General features: G+C 42.8%; 1 protein-coding gene across 2 annotated transcripts in view; it reads right to left on the minus strand.

Annotated features, from left to right (window-relative positions):
• Positions 1 to 816: 816 nt before the first annotated feature.
• LOC122182421 (cell migration inducing hyaluronidase 1) overlaps positions 817 to 18,028 on the minus strand; it is a 101,840-nt gene continuing 84,628 nt past the window's right edge. For both annotated transcript variants that reach the window (XM_042875686.1, XM_042875685.1), the window contains exons 18-29: positions 14,718 to 14,849; positions 12,758 to 12,793; positions 12,520 to 12,675; positions 11,130 to 11,310; positions 9,423 to 9,638; positions 8,302 to 8,513; positions 7,648 to 7,833; positions 6,743 to 6,947; positions 5,904 to 5,990; positions 5,508 to 5,665; positions 3,067 to 3,167; positions 817 to 2,446 (exon numbers count right to left, since the gene is read on the minus strand). In XM_042875686.1, coding sequence (XP_042731620.1) covers positions 2,319 to 2,446; positions 3,067 to 3,167; positions 5,508 to 5,665; positions 5,904 to 5,990; positions 6,743 to 6,947; positions 7,648 to 7,833; positions 8,302 to 8,513; positions 9,423 to 9,638; positions 11,130 to 11,310; positions 12,520 to 12,675; positions 12,758 to 12,793; positions 14,718 to 14,849 — 1,798 coding nt within the window. In that variant the 3' untranslated portion in view covers positions 817 to 2,318. The remainder of the gene's footprint in view (positions 2,447 to 3,066; positions 3,168 to 5,507; positions 5,666 to 5,903; positions 5,991 to 6,742; positions 6,948 to 7,647; positions 7,834 to 8,301; positions 8,514 to 9,422; positions 9,639 to 11,129; positions 11,311 to 12,519; positions 12,676 to 12,757; positions 12,794 to 14,717; positions 14,850 to 18,028) is intronic.

Genomic DNA, 18,028 nt, shown 5'->3' on the forward strand with positions numbered 1-18,028 from the left:
AGAGGAAGCCAGCCTAGGGCACGGTCCTTTGGGCATCTGCACATGTATAGTTACAGGGAGCCTCCAGCGACCAGGGAAGAAGTGCTTCACAGAGGGGGGTGTGGAAAACCAGATCCCAAACCAGGTACATTCTGAACCTCGCTTTCCTGCCCATGTCAAGTGCTCATGAAAGAAATGCTCACACTTTGGTCCATCTCATGGAAGCACATGTACTCCACTGGTACAGGTGCAATTATAGGAACGAAGATGTGTAGATAAACCAGCCTGACACACTCAGGGACTTTTTTTCAGTGTATTTCTCAATTTCAGGGATCTGATTCTGTTTCATCTATCAGAGAATGTCAGGTAAGTGATGTTTGGCTGAACTTAAAAGGGACCTTTCCAAGGAAGAGTTTGTGCTTTGAGGGTGAAATTCCCCAAACCATCGTAAGAAAAAAAAACCCACCACCACCACCTAACTAACTTGTCCATCCATTCCAGAAACAGTGCAAATGCCCCAAACCCAAAAACAACTGTGCTGCTCCTTCATTAACAGGCTCTTGTTGAGAAGCAAGGGAAGAAAAAGGGAAAGCTTGGATATAAGCTTGAAAAGAACATTTCCAGTTTCAAAACCCAGGAGAGGCTGGAAGGAAATATAGCCTACAGTGCTACCTGACTTTTTCTCACAATTGTTTTTCCTTTCAGAGATATTGATCTAAAAAGGAGGGACAGAGCTGACAGAGTTCAGCATCATCCCTGTTGTGGGATGACCTGCAGCATCATTGCTCTTTCATTCTAGCTAAAGGACAGTATTTTGGAAAGTGTGTGTGTGGGGGGGGGGGAGCAATTTAGTTACTGGAGTTCTAATTAAAACAGCAAAATGAAGTAATTATCAGCAGTCAGAATAATTTCTGTAGTAATATGGACAGGGAGAGACAAAGAGGGGAAACAAACCCAGATATTGGGAAAATTGACTTTCATATTTACTTTTAAAACTTCTCTCTTAAACCTCTTTATAACAGCCACTGCCTCTGCATACGCTTTCATGGCATTTCTGAGCAACAAACAGAAACGTCACTGAACATCAGAAGTGCTTAAAATATTTTACAAGACAATGCTTAATTTCCCACCTTCAGGAAATGTCTGTGCAGGAGTCCTGACTCTCACTGATCTGCCTTTATTACCAGCCTAATGCTTTGAAGGAAAGGGGAAGCAGGTACACAACATCCAACTAGCATATGGGGATTCCCAGTCTAATTCTTCAGCTATCTGGTAAGACCTCAAAGACTTCTACCTCTGTCACCTTCCACTCACATAACTCTTCCAGGAGGTCAAGATACTCATGGTCCAAAGGCCAAGGACTTGGCTGGAAAGTAACACCCAAGAGACTGACCCAATCTGGAAAGGTAAGTGCTGCTCAACCCATTTGTAGCTGAGAAACACAAGTCTCAGTATTCCCAGCTGAGGACTGGAAATCTTGAACAGGATGTCCTTTTTGACTGTCTACCATACACCTTCTAGATTGGTCCTGAATATATATATGGTCAGACTGAAGAGAAAGGGATGGAATTGTTGGTGCTGACTGACAGGTCTTTTCTTCTAGACTATGGCTGCTGTTGAAGGAAAACCTCCCATTTGAGAAACCACTATTAAAAGACCTGAAGGTACAGGAGAACCACGGTTTTCTGAACAAGCAGAAAGATGTGGTTGCATCAGTCTCTTCTTGTACACTTGCTTAACTCCTCTCCCCTCTGTTCCCCAACTATGTGCCATGTATGTACAACACAGATCCCGAAGAGCTTGATAAGTTGTCACAGAAAATTTAAGGTACAGTCTTGCTGTCCAGTTACATTTCCTAGCATCTAAGTAGTCATTCAAATCCACACCTTCTACCTTAGATTTTCAAGGCTTTGAGTTGGCTGGTTACTCCGGGGGAAAGAAAAGTGTTTGGACGAGTTAGAGGTTGGTACAAACAACAATCCTCAGTGGCCTTTAGCCCTAGATCTCACCTTTCCAGAGACAACACGCCATAGGCGTGCTGATAAAACCAGCAGCTTGCAGATCAGGTCAAACCTTGCTTAGTGACATGAGCGTCAACATCAATGGAAGTCAACTGGCGAAGTGCCGACGATCACAGAACACGCGCTGATCACAGAGGAATGCGTTTCCATCACATGCGGCCACTTTAGCTACTTACAGTAAGATTTCTTTTTTTGAACAACGACAACAACAAAACGCTACGCTTCTGGAGCACACTGTAATGTGCCTGTCATGAACAGTCAGTAGTCCATCCCAGTGGGGCAGTGCTGGCAGCCAGAAGAAGGCAAAGCTTTGCGTCCTCACAACTTCATTTTCTTCACCACAGGAATTGGCAGTGCTTGGTAGATTTTAGCTGAGTCCTCATTAGTGACCAGCTTCACCCAGACAGGACGGAAGCTGCCTTTGAATCCAACAAAAGCCATTTTTTCTGCAAATCAGAGCAAATAGATTAGAAGCATATCAGGGCTGTAGACACCCACATGGGTGGCTACACCCAGACTGCTGGACCGATGCAGGTGGTCAGGAGCACAAAAGCGCATACAAATGTTGCTGATAATGCACTACTGAGGAATTAAAGAAATATTTTCCATATCAGGTTTAATTAAAATTGTATACATAACTTCTGTGCTTCCATTAATTAACAGTAGCCACTGTGTGACATAGAGCAGAGAAGAAAGAGATCAGGAAACCCCCTTCAGAGCTGACTATTGAAGGTATTGTTGTTGGAGTGTTTGCATATGCTCAGGAAAAAACAAAGGTTTGCGGTTAGAGCTGATCAGAGCTACATGCATGGAAGAATTATATACTAGTGCAGTATGGGATGCTTTGTAATCGAGACACTTGATTTCTGCAGTAAATCTACTGCACTTGATGCTGCAATAGATACAACCTTTCCCAGTAAGCAAATGCCTTCTCCCAGGATGTCTGAGCACATGCTGATAGGACAGGCAAGGTGAAGTTTAGAAGCCCAGAAAAGGTGCCTCTATGAGAACCACACAGGGGAATAATCAAAGGGTTTTTAGAACTGTGTTTTTTAGAAGCAGTTACCTTTTAAACTAAAACCTTTTTCAGCTCCAAGTTTCTCCAGTACTTTAGTCCATGGTCCTCTTGAAATGAATCTTCCTTTAGATGTCACCAGCACTATAGAGCTGAAGGAAACAAAAAGTCATTTATAAACAGGTGAGGAGTTAGGAACCATTCCTTGCTTTTCTGGCTTGAGCTCTGTTAACCCGTCTGTGCAACCCCAAGTCACCTATGAGCTGCAATGCTTTCTGCTTTAATGGCTTTTGTCAATGCTGACAGCTTAGTCATATGGTCACTTTTCCAATAATGCCAACAAAACCTATTAGGAAGCAGACAGAATTCCTTTTTTTTTTTTCTTTTCTTTTTTTTTCTTTTTTTAGTTACTAGTGGAAGTTTTGCTATGACATTTAGTAGGGCTGGGATGCCCTGTTCTTGCATATCTGCGAGGCAGAATAATTGAACACCTGCCTAGATGAAATAATTTCATTCCACCTTGCAGGTTTCCACAAGTGAAGCTTGTCTGACTCAACTGGCATTTGCAGTGCTACAGAATGAGAGCCTTGTTGGGTCTGCTTTGCTGCATCACAGTGGACACAAGTTGCTAAAATTAATTTGGCAGCAGTGCCTGCAGAGCTCCAACCCTGAGCTGCTGAGTGCTGCAGTTACACCCGAACAGCTGCACTGGATATGGAACTGTTCAGGGGAAAACAGCACTGGGTGGTGGCAAAAGGGAAGTAAAAGAATTATGATCCATCGGGTTTCTTCCTATAGTAAACCTGATGTGTTAAATAATCCATGAGTTGCACTGCTGAGCTGCTTTTGGCTGCTTTGTGAATGCTCTTTTTTCTACTTTGAGTTCAGTAAAATCTTTAATTTCTATTAGGTGTCTTCTTTAAAATAAATTCACTTAATGTTTTGTTTTCTTACTCCTGGAGAACTTATCAAAAATTGATTTTTTGGCTTAAAAAAATGGAATTTGGCCTGAAGAGAGTTGCTTAGAGGAACTGAAAGACTTATTGCTAGAAGCACTTCCTCTCACATCCACAAAGCTGTAAATCTATTTAAAGGTCTTTTGAGCAGTATCTTGATGAGAGGCTGGCAAGACATTCTGGAATCTGTGCTGAAGAGGGCAGAGAGCTGTCCTGTCCCTCCAACTGCACGGTGCCCACCTGCAGCTGGATGGCACCTCGTGCAGCAATGGATTAAAGGAGTTTCGTGGTCATAGCTGAAGTCTTTGCCTGATGGGACTGGAAAGGCCAGCAGGGGGAGGGCTGGGAAAGCTTTTGGTTAAAGGAAAAGAATGTTTTGAGTTTTCAGCCCTCACAAGGGCACACAGCTGAGTGACACCCGAGGTGCTGGCTGTTTTGCATACAGATCCAGTCCTAATTGTAACCTAATCCTAATTCCAATCCTAATCCAGTTCTAACACTCATCAAGATGAAACAGTGAGGCTCAGCTTGACTTAAATGCACCTAAAGCCTAATTAACAACTCATCCTCTAAAGTAAGAAAGAACCCAAGCAGCAGGCTTTAGACAGGTTTAAGATTGTACTTTTTAGCAAAAAAATGATGGGTCCTTTTTTTCTTTGATTGTTTAATGAAAGAAAAGTGAGTAACTAGCACGCTTTTCTGTAGTAACCACTTGACATGTTTTTTGCAACCTTTAGAATTATTTAGAACATTTTTTGTGTTGACAAGCTTGGTACCATGACAAAACTTCCTCCAAGTCTGTAGAATAAATCCTAGAACAGCACCCTGTCAATCTGCCCACCAGGTGGCTCATCAGCAAAGCAATCACATTTGTATTAAATGTTATGTACTGGTTTTCAAATCAAAACAGATTTCATAGCAAGGAAAGGTATTCACTTCCCATAGCATTCCACAAACCATCGTAGGAACAATCCCTTTGGATAAAAGACTTCTGATGCTGTTTCCTTCACTATTCCAGCAAATAAACCCACTGTTCTCCTATATGCAAGAACATCTGGTGGGTAATTAGCACCCACCTGAAAAACTGCATTTCTAGGTGCTTAAAAAATGAAGCATAGAGACCTTAGGTATGAGTAGGGGACAGATGCAAAGAGGAATGTATTTTATTAGCAGGACTTTCTGCTATTTGAGAAAGTGTGCAGGCAGTAGGAAAATGTAAACTGTACATCTGTACCAATATGTGCTCAAGTTTATTTCTGAACTTAAGCCTTCTGTTGTCTCTAACCCACAGCATCAGTGTGGATCTGCAGTTTATTAATCAAATGTAGCTTACTGGAGGCTCAATCAGTTCCTAAATCTCACTCTGCACCCTCAGCTGCCTGCATGTCCTGCTCACATTTGGACTCAAAGTCAGCAGGTACAAAAGCACACACTGTTAGCTCAGTCAGTCTAGTCCATGTTAGGTGACCAAAACCACAAAGAATGTGTTATGCAGCATTCTCGTATGCTATGCCTTACCAGCACCAAATTACTCACTGATTTCTGATGTTGTTGACATAGTTTTCTATCTGTGCTGGGATTCCTTGTAGAATTGAGTTTTTGAATGTTACTCGATCAACTACTTTCCCATGATGTCCATCGATCACTATCAGCTGAATACCCTCTTCGGTGAGGAAATACCTTACACCATCAACCTGTGGGAGGGGGGAAGGAGCATTATCAGTTTATTGAAGAATCACAAATGCAAAATAATCAACTCTAAGAAGCACTAATAGCCTTGAATTAGGGGACTGCTTATTACATCAAAGGGCAGATTTCCAGATCTCTGAGGTCAAGCTGACCTGCTTTTTTTTTAATTATTTTTTGTAAAATTCAAAGGAAAAGTGACTCAAATCTTTTGTCCCATAAAGTTTACTGAGAAGACCCATTTACCTCAATGTATGCATAGTCATCCTTCAGGTGGAAGTATTGTTTCTTATAAGTTTCTATTTTCACTTCTAGTAGGTGGTCCTTCGTTTTCTGTTCAGAAAAAAAAAGAAAGAAAAAAGAGTTTTTAATGAGGATGTCCATTACGTGAGTGCTGCACCTTCAGTAAACATTTTAAAGCACAAAATTCAGTCAAGAAGACAGCTACAGAATGAGCTGTGACTTGCCAAATTGCATTGCTAATGAGACTGGGCACAATGGCAACCTCTCTGCTCATCCTGTCTACATCTAAACTGTTTCACCAAATGGCCGACTGTGATTCTCACTTCATGGTGCTTATAGACAATTCTCTGAGGCTTTGCTATGATTTCCTGCTTCAAGGGTGATGAGATAAATATCCTCCTTCCTTTCAGAATCAGACTGGATAGAATATAGGACACACAGCATTGTGCAGAATCCTATATACAAAGGAGACACTCAGCTGCGCAGTCCCCTGTCTGCTGCTGTTGTCCTTACAGCTTGGAAAGGCAGCTTGCATCTCTCCAGCATCTCATTCCCCGGACCAAGCCCTCTTCCAGCTCACCACTATTTATCCTGTTTTTAAGCATGGCACTTCCCAACAGAGACTCAAAAGACTGGGTATTTAACTTGAACTGCTCTGTCCTTTGAACACTTTCATACTTGGCACTTGCAAGAATCTGTTTCATACAATTTCTCATGTCTCATCCACTTCATAAAAACACGCATGAAATATACTGAATCCATTACAAAGTCTTTTCATGAGTAGAGGAACAATACGGGCTAGAATAACAGACAATTTTGTGATAGGAAATCAACTACTTTACCAGCTGTACAGTAGACAGCTTCTTAGGCATTGGCACTTCTACTACAGGCGTCTCAATGTACTTGGGGTAAGCCATGGCTTGACAGTCACTGACACCAGCAGTCTTTGGAATCATAGCTTTGATCCTTATTCGTTCACAGCCTTTGACAGAGCAGAAAGCAAATTTCTCCTTCTCATTTTGAGCTTTAAGTTTCAGAAACAGCAGCCTGTACATAAGGGAGAAAAGTGAAGAGCATCCTTGAGTTCAATGCAAAAAGGGACTAAGGTTCAGTGGACTCCTTCCTAATACTTTGCAATAATATGTGTGGAAAACCCTCTGTGCTGGTTTAAGGAGTTTATTACAATAAACATGTTACATACATTTAAAAGGATGCCTGCATCTCAAAAATGCTATGGGAAAGTCAGGAAACCTAAGAAAGGTCAGCTGACATCTAAACTGCCCTAGAGCTCTATTTCATAATGTCCATTTACACAGAAATACATAGTTTGTATTTTAGAACTCTTTCTTTAGGTCTCTTTCACATTTTCTTAGTTCTGTAAAAGAAAACAACAGACTTTGCACTCTTGGTTATTGTGCCTCCCTGTCTTAGGTCTTCTAAATGGTTGCTGTTCAAAACAAAAAAGGTTGGGTGTGTCTCCGGTTCAGTACTATGGTCTGCGTTCTTTTTTCTTCCTAATTTGTATTCACTTAGCAAAGCATTTCCCAGAGGAACTGGCAGGACAGCACAGCATGGCCTGCAAATGACTGGCAACTACAGGAGTCCCAAGAAAATTAAATGCTGGTCACATTCCCAGAAAGAATTTCTGGTTTTGCTGTGATCCCAACTGGTGGCATTCGCCAAACAGCTCAGAATTCCAGCAGCTTTCTCAAAAAGGTGTCCAAATCATCAAGGGCCATTTCCTTACCCAGTGTCCTCATCCCAGTAGTAGTATCCTTTGCTAGGATATCTGTACTCCAGTTTCTCCATTTGAGATACCCTATAAAAGGTTCCAGTTTTGATTGTTTTCTTCAAGAGACGATTGTGGATGTCTGAGAGAATGGAAAATGTCGACCCTTTAGGATAACAAAACCCTACTTGGATCCAGTCGTTCCTGAAATAGCAAAGACTCAGGTTGTAACAAGTCGACGCATTACTATTAATTTTCCTGCGCATGTTAAAAGCCAAACTAAATACTTCACTCCAAAATGTAACTTATTCTTTTCCTGGCCAGTTAAAATTGTAATGGCTGGGGATCAATCAATGCAATGTAAATTAGACATAACCTCTACGGGTTGGTTAAGCAACAGGGGTCAGATCTGCTCCTGACTTCCACACCTCTGACTTCTATGCACCAGGAATGCATTATCTAGGCTTCTAAAAAGGACTGTGTTATCTTCCAGGGCTTCCCCAGGGAGCCAACAGGAATCTGAGATGTCAAATGAAAAGATGGTGAACTCAAAGGAGTTCCTGGAACAATTATGTTAATTCTGGAAGAGTTCACACAGCAATGACCTCACCCACTAAAAATGTGCAGTTACATTATTAAGCTGGAATGTTGGAATTCAGTTGGATCACTCACTTGTTGAAGTTGATGAGCCATATGGTCAGCTCTTCAGGGGCTGTCTTGTCCCAGTGAATGGTGTAGCCTTTCCTCAGAGTTATAACTGGCTGATATTGCTGGTAATGAGTGCTTTTGCTCAAAGCCCCTTCCAAGTAGAGTGGGTGATTGTGGTAGTCATTTTTTATTATTTTCATTTTGAGGTTGGCTGGCTTGTAGGCTTGGATGTATATCTGGATGAAAAAAGATCATCAACTGTTTAATGAATTACAGTAAAACATTAAAGGTTCAGCTACTCTACAGCTGTGAACTTGTGTGAGGTCAGTCACTTCAACAGTGACCTGTACACCATACACTTAAAACATGTACATTCAGTTTCTTCAGCTTCTTTCTTTTTAAAAAAATAGACTGTTTGGGTGTTTGTTTTATTTTTTAATAAAAAATTAAAAATGGGGAAATGTAAAGATCATTTCCTTATTTAAAGTATGTCAGTTAAGGCCCCAGATAGGCCTACAGTAGAGCTGAAGTATTAATGGAAAACATTAATACTGTGGGACTGTGGGGCTGTGGAACATCTGACTTGTGTTAAACAAGGACCCTTCTATCTGGATTTGAGAAGGAAAACCAGCTCAGTGGTTACAGCTTGACTTCAGTGGCACTGTGCTGAAAAAGCAACACTCTCAACACCTAAGACAAAAAAAAAAAACAAAAACCAAAACCAGAGAAAAACAAGGACTCTCTCCAGACAGTAGGGTGAAAGCTCACATGGTGGGAAGAATGGTTTTGGTGGTTACTCAACAGGATGATGAAAGACCATGAGAGCTGAAGTCTAATTTTGACTCCTCAGCACGCTTACCATAGTCCTGTGGGCAGCACTTCCCTCCTTGGAGTGAGAGGAAATAACCCTTCCTTTCCCAGTAGCTGGTAGATTTATGAATATTAATCTGCTAGTGCTCGTGGGGTAAAAGCTGTTTCAGCCCAAAGTGTCCAAATCAAAGCACAAGATCTTCGTATTCAAAACCTCCTGCGCACACATGCAGTTAAACCCCGAGCACTCTGCAGAAAGCACGTTTCTAGAAGTCATGCTTTACAATGCCAAGATAATTAAAGTGATAATGATGCATCAAATTAAGCAGCTTTACCTGTGCATAGTGTCCACTGCAGATAGAACCTCTCCAGTCAGGCACATCAATGCAGTCTGGGTGTTTGATTAACCAATTATCTTCTTTTATCAGGTAAGAGCCTGGATATTCAGACACAGAACCATCTACGTCATGAAAAACAGATGTTTTATCACCATCCATATCCAGATCATTGAACCAGGGTCCAGGTTCTCCAAAGAAGACCCTTGAGGTAATCTAAACAAAATAGTGAGACACATTCATGTCACTAGAAAGGAATTAATTACAGTACAAAGCAAAGGAAGCTGTGGTCACTGAAATGGCTCAACAGACCAGAAAGGTTGTTGGCTTTGGGGGCAAACTAATATATGAAGAAATCAGTGTATGCACTAATATTGTCATTCTTCAAACAGCCACGGATTTTTGGCTGCTCAGCATGACACACTGCAGGCCTGATGTTCAATGGCACTGAAGCTCCATGCCTCCAGATGAAGTTTGGAGTGGCAGGTATTCCGAGATAACATTTACATGCTAACAGAACTACTAACTTCTGAAACGGAGCACCCACAGATGAAAGCATCAAAATCAGTTTCGATTGAGTTGGTCTTGTTAGTTGGCAGAAACATCAGTGCCATTTGGTGCAGGACTGTTAGGGTTTCCTCTCCTTTACCTGTACACTGCCTCTTCGTTAAGTCTGAAGTTAATGTAGAGCTGGGTCATGCTTCTTAAAGGTGTGTCTGATTTGTCAGAGAGAGCAGACACAGATTTTCCTGTTGACCTCGGTGGAAAGGCTAAAACAACTAGAATTGCAGCTGTAGCAATGAGAAGGTTTGTTTTAAAATTCTGGAGGAAGGTTCAGGAGACAATTTCACTAAGGCCACTTCACTCATTGTCTGATAATATATTTTTAAGGTTCCAAAGCCACATAAAGTCATACCAATGCTGGGAAAAGTCAGCGACCTCCTTTGGGAAATGACTGCTCAGGCAACTTCTGACTGATATTTTTATCCAGCACAAATAAATGTCATGTCACCAGCCTGTTTGGTGTGATGTGAGAGAGTGACAGATCAACACTTTTAGCGGAATTTTGCCTTTCCCATCGTATTTGGCACAAGGACCACCAACCAGTCAGCACTTTTCCTGACATCTGAGCAAGTCTGCTAACTTTCTGAAAGTTAAGCAACCCAAATAATTTCACTTCCAACCACTTTATTTATTTGTTTGTCATGTTTGGCAGTTGGATTTAACAGCTGCTAGAGGTGAACATTAGCAATGAGTTCGCTCATATTTGTGCAAGCAAACACAGAAATAACTCTAAAAGCACAGACCCCCAGATGAGGTTCAGAGCAGCACCCAGAAGTTCATACTGTAACTCAGCATTTGTCAGCTTCTTTTTGGCTGGGTTCTGCTCTCATTTATGTCTGCAGAACTGGAGCCCATGTGCAGATTCTTCTCTCTGTTTTAACAGTTTCTGACACACACAAGAATGGAAGTGATTTTCACTTGACACCACTATTTTTTTTTTTATACTTCTGGTTTGCTGCAAACCAGATTTGCTCATTATTTCACCCATCCTACTTTCTCAGCTGCCACTCTCTTTGCTTCTGGCAAAGACAACGGGCAGCTCTTGCAGAACTCCTGTTTTCTCCAAAAGGCTGTTACACCCTTTTTGCCCATAAACCCACTTCCAAGCCCAACTGACAGGCCTTGCTGGGAAGGATAACTCACAGGGACGTCTTCAAAATGAATGTCAGTGACGTTGTTGTTTGGGCAGCTCTGCCAGGCATTGTTGAGCCTGAAGGCCAAGGCACTCGTGTGCCTACCATCCAGGGCAGCAAATTTGCGGAAGGTGCAGTTCTGGACATTGATTGGGCCATCGTAGAACTGAATGCCTCGAATGGGAAAATTCCTAAAACACATTGGAAAGAGACAGACAGTCATGACATAGGCATGAGGTTGATAATGTATCCTGGATGTGGACAGTCCTGCAGCACTTGATTCTCAGCTGCTTTTTTTTAGCAGCTCCTGAGTTAGTGTTTTGGAAGAGAAGGGATTTCCCTGCTTTATAGGTCTGTGAAGTCTTCTTACCCTTGTAAGTTCATCTCAAGTTCTCTCATGTTTGAGACTGATCGCCCTTATTTAGTCTGCACTCCTCAAGGGAAGGAACTTACAGCAATGCTAAGGCACTGACCTAGAAATGAATAAATTCATGCTGGCCATCACAAATGAGTTCTGCAGCAGCGAAACCTGAAACTCTTCAGGTCAGCACAGACTCCTTGGGAATGTACCAGCACATCTTTCTCCAACTGGAGGAGAAACAGTGTAACTCAAATGCAGTAAAAATGAATTTGAAAACAAGGAAAGATCTCATCAATCAGTTTGAAAACAATTGAGGGGACACAAACTTGTGAAACTTTATTAAAATAGAGCCTTTCCTGATAGAAGCTGCAAGGTAAAGATGACAGTGTTTTAACATTAAGTTAATGTGATGTTTAAATGCCTTAAGAGGAGAAGATATTTTATATTTCACTTATAATAAGCCAGTTTGATCCCTTGCTCGTATCAATGGTTGCAAGTTCACAGTTTTGCCGCTGTGAGTATCAGCACTCAATACTAACAATGATATACACCCATTTACTTAAATGGAAAGGACATTTAGGAGAGTCCTAGGCTTTTCATTATCACTACAAAAACCTATTGCATCACTACCAAAAAAACAAAGCTGAGACACATAACATGGCAGAAAAACATCAGCTGAGCTGTTTGGTCACCACAGAGCTACCATTAGGATAACTACGCTTTCAGGAACAACAGCAAAACACTACTTCATGTGCAAACCAATCCGTAGGACTAAAGAAGAGACCACACACAAAGTTCTCTGGATGTTTTGAAACTATTTAATGAAGGAATCAAATTCCTGTAGCACAGCTGTAATAGTAACAGTAGTGCTGAGCTCTGTAACTACATCTGGGCTAGGACTTTGGGATTGAGAGGCATGGAACCAAAATCCTTTGTGTGCAAGTTTCAAAATCAAACTGTGCTGAAGAAACCACTCTGTGCTGGAGCTGGTACTGAGAGTGGAAATAGTGAGTGTGATGATGTACTGAGCTGAACTTACGGGCCAATGGGCAGGGTCCTGCCCCTGTGATCCAGGCCACCAGGTCCCCAGATCTCATTGTCCATCGTCTCGGTGCCCAGGTTTCCACTCTCACCAACAAACAAGCTGTTCTTGATTTCTTGCTTAGACCCATCATCGTGAGGGAAGGTCCCACCGCTAGGAAGGAAAGGGCTGGAGGTGAAAGGCTGCTCACACCACCCCTGTGCCCCAGGCTGAGCACCAGCTGTGTGACACCTACCTTGCCAGGGTCAGCCCAATGCCGTTGTCTGCAAATCTGCCAAGAGAAGAGAGGTGTGTCACAAGGGTTTTCTTTGTTTAATCATGTCAATATACAACCATTGAGGTAGAGGGCAGATGGGCTTAGTTACCAAACAGTAGTCATGGGAGAACTCAAGATTTTTCATGCTTGTTCCTTTTTGGACGATATTTTTTTTGGCGCATCATGTGATGCATGGGTCACATGAAGCAGTAGATGTGAACCTGATTGCTCCAAGGGGGAGTTATGGCTGTGATTGCTGGCCATTATTTACTTGTCTGATAATGCTTTTTCCCTGTATCTAATGACCACACTCTTTTCACTGTTTGGTAAAAAATAGAATGTTCATCTCTCCCTCCAAATAGCTTTTATTATTTAATAATATTTTGCCTTACATTCTCCTCTGTGTTCGTGCATCACATGCTGCTTTCATGACATAATTCTACAGGGGGAAATTTTATAAAAGCAGCTTGGCTTCTCTTTCACTAACAGGAAGACAAAGATCAGACCTTCCTTATTAAAAACAAAAAATGGCAATGTTCTCCAATTTTGCTGACATTCTAAAGCTTTTAGATAAGATGACAACTTTTGATCCAGGCCTCCAGCTTACAGAAAGGCTATGAGTAATACGATATTTTGAGTTAATATCTTGATGGTATTTACACCAGTACATAAATGTCTCTATCACCCAACTCTCCCATACATTAAAGCCATCAGTGCAGAGCCGAGTAAAACCCGGCTCTGCCTTGTCCTGCTCCTGACTCTAGGTGGCAGTCCATTACACAGCATCGCCTTCCCTCTCATATCTGCGGCGCCATAAAACATACGCTGCATGCCACATTAACATTTGTTTTGTTAATGCAATACATAAGTCTTACTGTAGCAACAGAAACGGAAATTACTGTGGCCATAAAGACAATTACAGTTTACAAGCCGCTTCCTTGAATTCTGATACACCCATAAGATCACTACTGGAAGCTCATAAAGCAAGGTAATTCACTCAGAACATTGGTATCCTCTGTCTGTGGCACTCAACAACACAAACTTTACATGACATGCAAGAGATCTGCAAATACATCTTGTTGGTCACGCTGTGCCTCAGGTATCCCTGGCTCATAGGTTACCAGGAAGCACAAACAGGACGGCTCAGCATCACATTTCAGAGTGTTCTGCCACAATCTTGTTCTCACCAATCTGACAGGTTGCCAGAACCAGCCCACAAGGTTTGGCTCATTCTGAGGTAAGGCAGCCCTGCCAGCAATTGGACACCAGATAATGCTGAGGCAGATACCCGTGGCACGGTTATCACAATATGCCTTGTAAAGTAGCTTTTTCCTTTTTCTCCTCTTTCTTCCTTGTGGTTGATATCAAGAACCTGGCTCAGCAGAAGAAAATGCAGATGATCATCTGTTTTCCACTGCAAAAGAAATATCTGTTCTGACCAGCGCAGGAAATGGCCCTGAAAGAGCACAAGACACACGTGCCCAGTTTCTCTGCCTTGCTGCTGTGACGCATAGTTTCATGTCTGCCCCATCACTCCAGCTTATTCAGCATAACAGCCAACCACATAAAGCTGATCTGTTACCAGGCTCGGCCATGGGAGGTGGTGGATTTTGCTGCTCTCTTTCTGAAGCACCTCATTTTTCATGTAGAAAAAGGGTGCTGTTATTTGCATTGGTGCATGTGTGTTCGCACATTATCATTTTGAATGCCGGTCAGAATCACACACACAAAAAAAATCCCAACAACCTCAGAGATCTTCAGTTCAGACAAAAACAGGTTTTCTTTGTGTAAAATAATGCCTGGGTTTACGTAACGTTTCATCTTTATTTCAATCTTGGCCATATGAAAGGTGCAAAGCGGTATAAATAGTCTGAACCACAGCTATGCTCGCCATAAACACCGGGCTGAACTCTGAGAGTTGAAATAAGGCAAAACTCACTGGCAGTTGTCCAGCCACACATCTCCGCCCCGCAGCCAGGCCCCGTGATCCTGGTTCTTGTAGGCAATAAAGCGCTCAATTATTGCAGGTTCCCTGGGCTTCAAAGGATCAGCGTCTTTGTGTGGGCTGTATCTGCAACCAGAAGGAGAGAGAAGGAACGTTGGCAAGGGAAGACAGCCTTGCTTGGTCTACAGCCCTGCTAAACATCTGGTTTCTGCTAGCTGAGAGCGGTTCTGGGACAACAGTCCATCCAAGCAGCGCGTCTAGGCAAGCAGAGGTGGCCAGAGCCCTCTGCCAAGGGACAGCTGGTCCAGGAGAGGCTGTTGTAAAGACCTGCTCCAAGTTTCCTTTCACCTTGCCATTATTGTATAGCTGATATATTGCTGAAAGCATGGAAAGTTTATTACTGCTCCCAAAAGTCAGAGATATTTTTTAATCCTTTACTGTTTGTAGGATGGCTTAGGTCGGAGGGGACCTTACAGCCCACCCAGCCCCAACCCCCTGCCATGGGCTGGTTGCCATCCACCAGCTCAGGCTGCTCAGGGCCCCACACAGCTTGGCCTTGGACACCTCCAGGGATGGGGCACCCACTGCCCAGCTCTGGGCAGCTGTGCCAGTGCCTCACTGCTCTCTGAGTAAAGAACTTCCTCCCAACATCTAACCTAAATTTTCCCACTTCTGAAACCATTCCCCCTTATCACTATCAGAATGTGCAAAAATCTGGTCCTCCTCCTGTTTATACGCTCCCTTCATGCACTGGAAGGCCACAGTGAGGTCTCCCTAGAGCCTCCTCTTCTCCAAGCTGAACAAGCACAACTCCCTCAACCTTTCTTCATAGAAGAGGCTTCTGCCCTTAGCACACTCCTGTTTAGCTAAATACCCTTTTGCACCATTTTGAGCATCCTTCCTCCTAACCTTGGCTATGTTGTGGCAATGAGAATTCTTCCTCCTTGTGAAAAGGAACTAAAGTATCTTGGAGAGAGGCTGAGAGCAGCTCCTCTGCTATTCTCACCACACACTGCTCAGAACAAATAAGAGATTTTCTAGCTCTGAAGTTCTCAGTGATGATGAAATACTGGCCTGACACAGGGAAAAAGCAGACACAAGTGGAAGCTGCAGCAAAATGTGACCTCCGTTGCCCTTCTGCCTCCACTCAGGCAAGAGCATCCAAGCAAGGATTTGGCGCTGCTGAGCTTGGCTGCCATTCACCCAGGAGCTCTCCCTTTTGCTGCTGAAGGAGCATCTCCCATCAGCTCAGCACAGCTTAGAGAACCTGACAGCTGAGCATTCAACTCAGTGCCAGCAGCGGATGGTCCAGAGATTAAAATTCATGCCTCACCAACGGGTAGTGAGACCAAGCTGTCAAATCGCTAACAGATATTCAATAGCTCTTTGCTCTGCTTAATAAGCCATCATATCAATCTAAATCTGAGCACCGGGCTGATAGGGTTCCAGTAAATGAATATTACTTTGGCAGCTTCATCACAACGAATTTGCTTTCAGAGAGAGATTTAGTATCAGCCCTTGTGAATTCCCTAGACATTGTTAAATACAGATATTTTGAGATAGATTTCCAGTTTCATTCACATCCATGTGAATATCTGGAATAACACTATAGGGTACAGACTTTTGCCCAGATACTTAATGCTGTAACTGAATGCAGAATAATCTCTCCAGCTTTTTAACTGCCCAGCCTATGTCCAAGACTGCCCTGGCCAGTGTAGCTATAATCACTTAATCAGTCTTTCAGTCTCAACAAGTGAAAAGTGGAAAGCAGAAGCAGTACAAATAATCTGAGCCACAGCCTGTACTGCTGGGTAATCACCAAGCACAAACATGACTGCACATTGAATTTCTTGGCTTCCAGGGGTCATTCCTGCCTTGTAGGGCAAGGGACAAATTGCCTTTTGTAATCCCTTACTGTGCCTGTGGCAACCAGCAGTTTCCCGAGGCATGTGTTCAGCTATCTGGTCATCGGGTTCTCAAGAGAATTTAGAGGTATTTGCAGAGAAGATTTGTGTGTTTTTTTTTTTTTTTATGGTGGGTTTTTTTGTTGTTGCTGTTGTTGTTTCTTTGGAGTAATTTTTACTATTCAGCTAATTATTTCAATTAATTTGGCATTAAAACAAGGTCAATAATATTCATTTTTCAAATTCTTTCAGCATCAGCTGTGGGGTGGGGCACTGTGCTGATGCAGAGCACAGGATGAGTTCCCTGAAGAAGATGCTGAACCCACTCACACGGTGCTTTCCTAGTGCATAACCAGCAGTGTGGGCAACCTGAGCCCTAGAGATGGAAAGACAAAGGAAAAACTGAACAATCCCTTCCTGAGCAGTGATGTTTCTCTGCCCTGTTGGTTTCTTCTGTTCACAGACTCAGCCGTGGGAAAACGCCATCTGAGTGCTACGGAGGCACTGAAATCAGGAATGAAAACTGTGCAACTTGAGAGCATTTAAGTCTTTTTCTCTTCCTGGGGTTGGTAAGTATGTTAAGAGCCAGACTGACCCTCTAATGAGATAAAAGGGTGCAAGTGCAGCCCATACACTGGTACGCATTTCCTGCAAGAAGCCCTTGGCTTACATCAACCTGCTCATGGGGGTCTGCTTTGGGAAAAGACTGGGACTTCCCAGGAGCCGCCACTGAGTTAAGTCTGCTGATACACAATACTCTCTGTAAAGAGGTTTTTATCGCTTCTAAGCGACTCCGTTATGTCATATAGATGCCACACACAGCTCCAGGGATGGAAGGTCACACCACGCATTTAATCGTAATTATCACTGCAGTGTCAGATTTGGAACTAGGCAGAAATTGGAAATCAAATGTAAGCTCTGCTGCTGAAGTGTTCCCTGCTCAAGCAGGTCCTGAAGGAATGAAGAAGATCAACAGCATTACCTGGAAGTACTTTCACTTCCTGTTTGTGGAAAACTTGCAGCAAATTCTAACCAGCAGAGCTGTTGGCCAGACAGCATTTAATTTATCTCTGTCATCTACCAAAGAAATCAGTAGAATACCATATAGCAGAAGTAATATCTATGCCTGCTCAGCTCCAAGCTAAAGAGCAAAGACAGCAACAGGAAGATGAGGTCTGGGAGTCCTTTATGACAAGGAGATGAAGTTAGAAAGTGATAAATCACCGTGGAGTCACCATTCCTGGAGGTGTTCAAGAGCCATGGGATTTGGCACTGAGGGATGTGGTCAGTGGACATGGTGTGATGGGTTGGGTGGTTGGACTGGGTGAGCTTAGTGGTCTTTTCCAACCTTAGTGATTCTATGAAATTTAAATGAAATCCTTTCCTCAATAACTTCCACCC

The sequence above is a fragment of the Lagopus leucura genome, unplaced genomic scaffold, assembly GCF_019238085.1.
Source record: "Lagopus leucura isolate 7727_CA_CO unplaced genomic scaffold, USGS_WTPT01 Super-Scaffold_100015, whole genome shotgun sequence".
Classification (NCBI taxonomy): domain Eukaryota; kingdom Metazoa; phylum Chordata; class Aves; order Galliformes; family Phasianidae; genus Lagopus; species Lagopus leucura.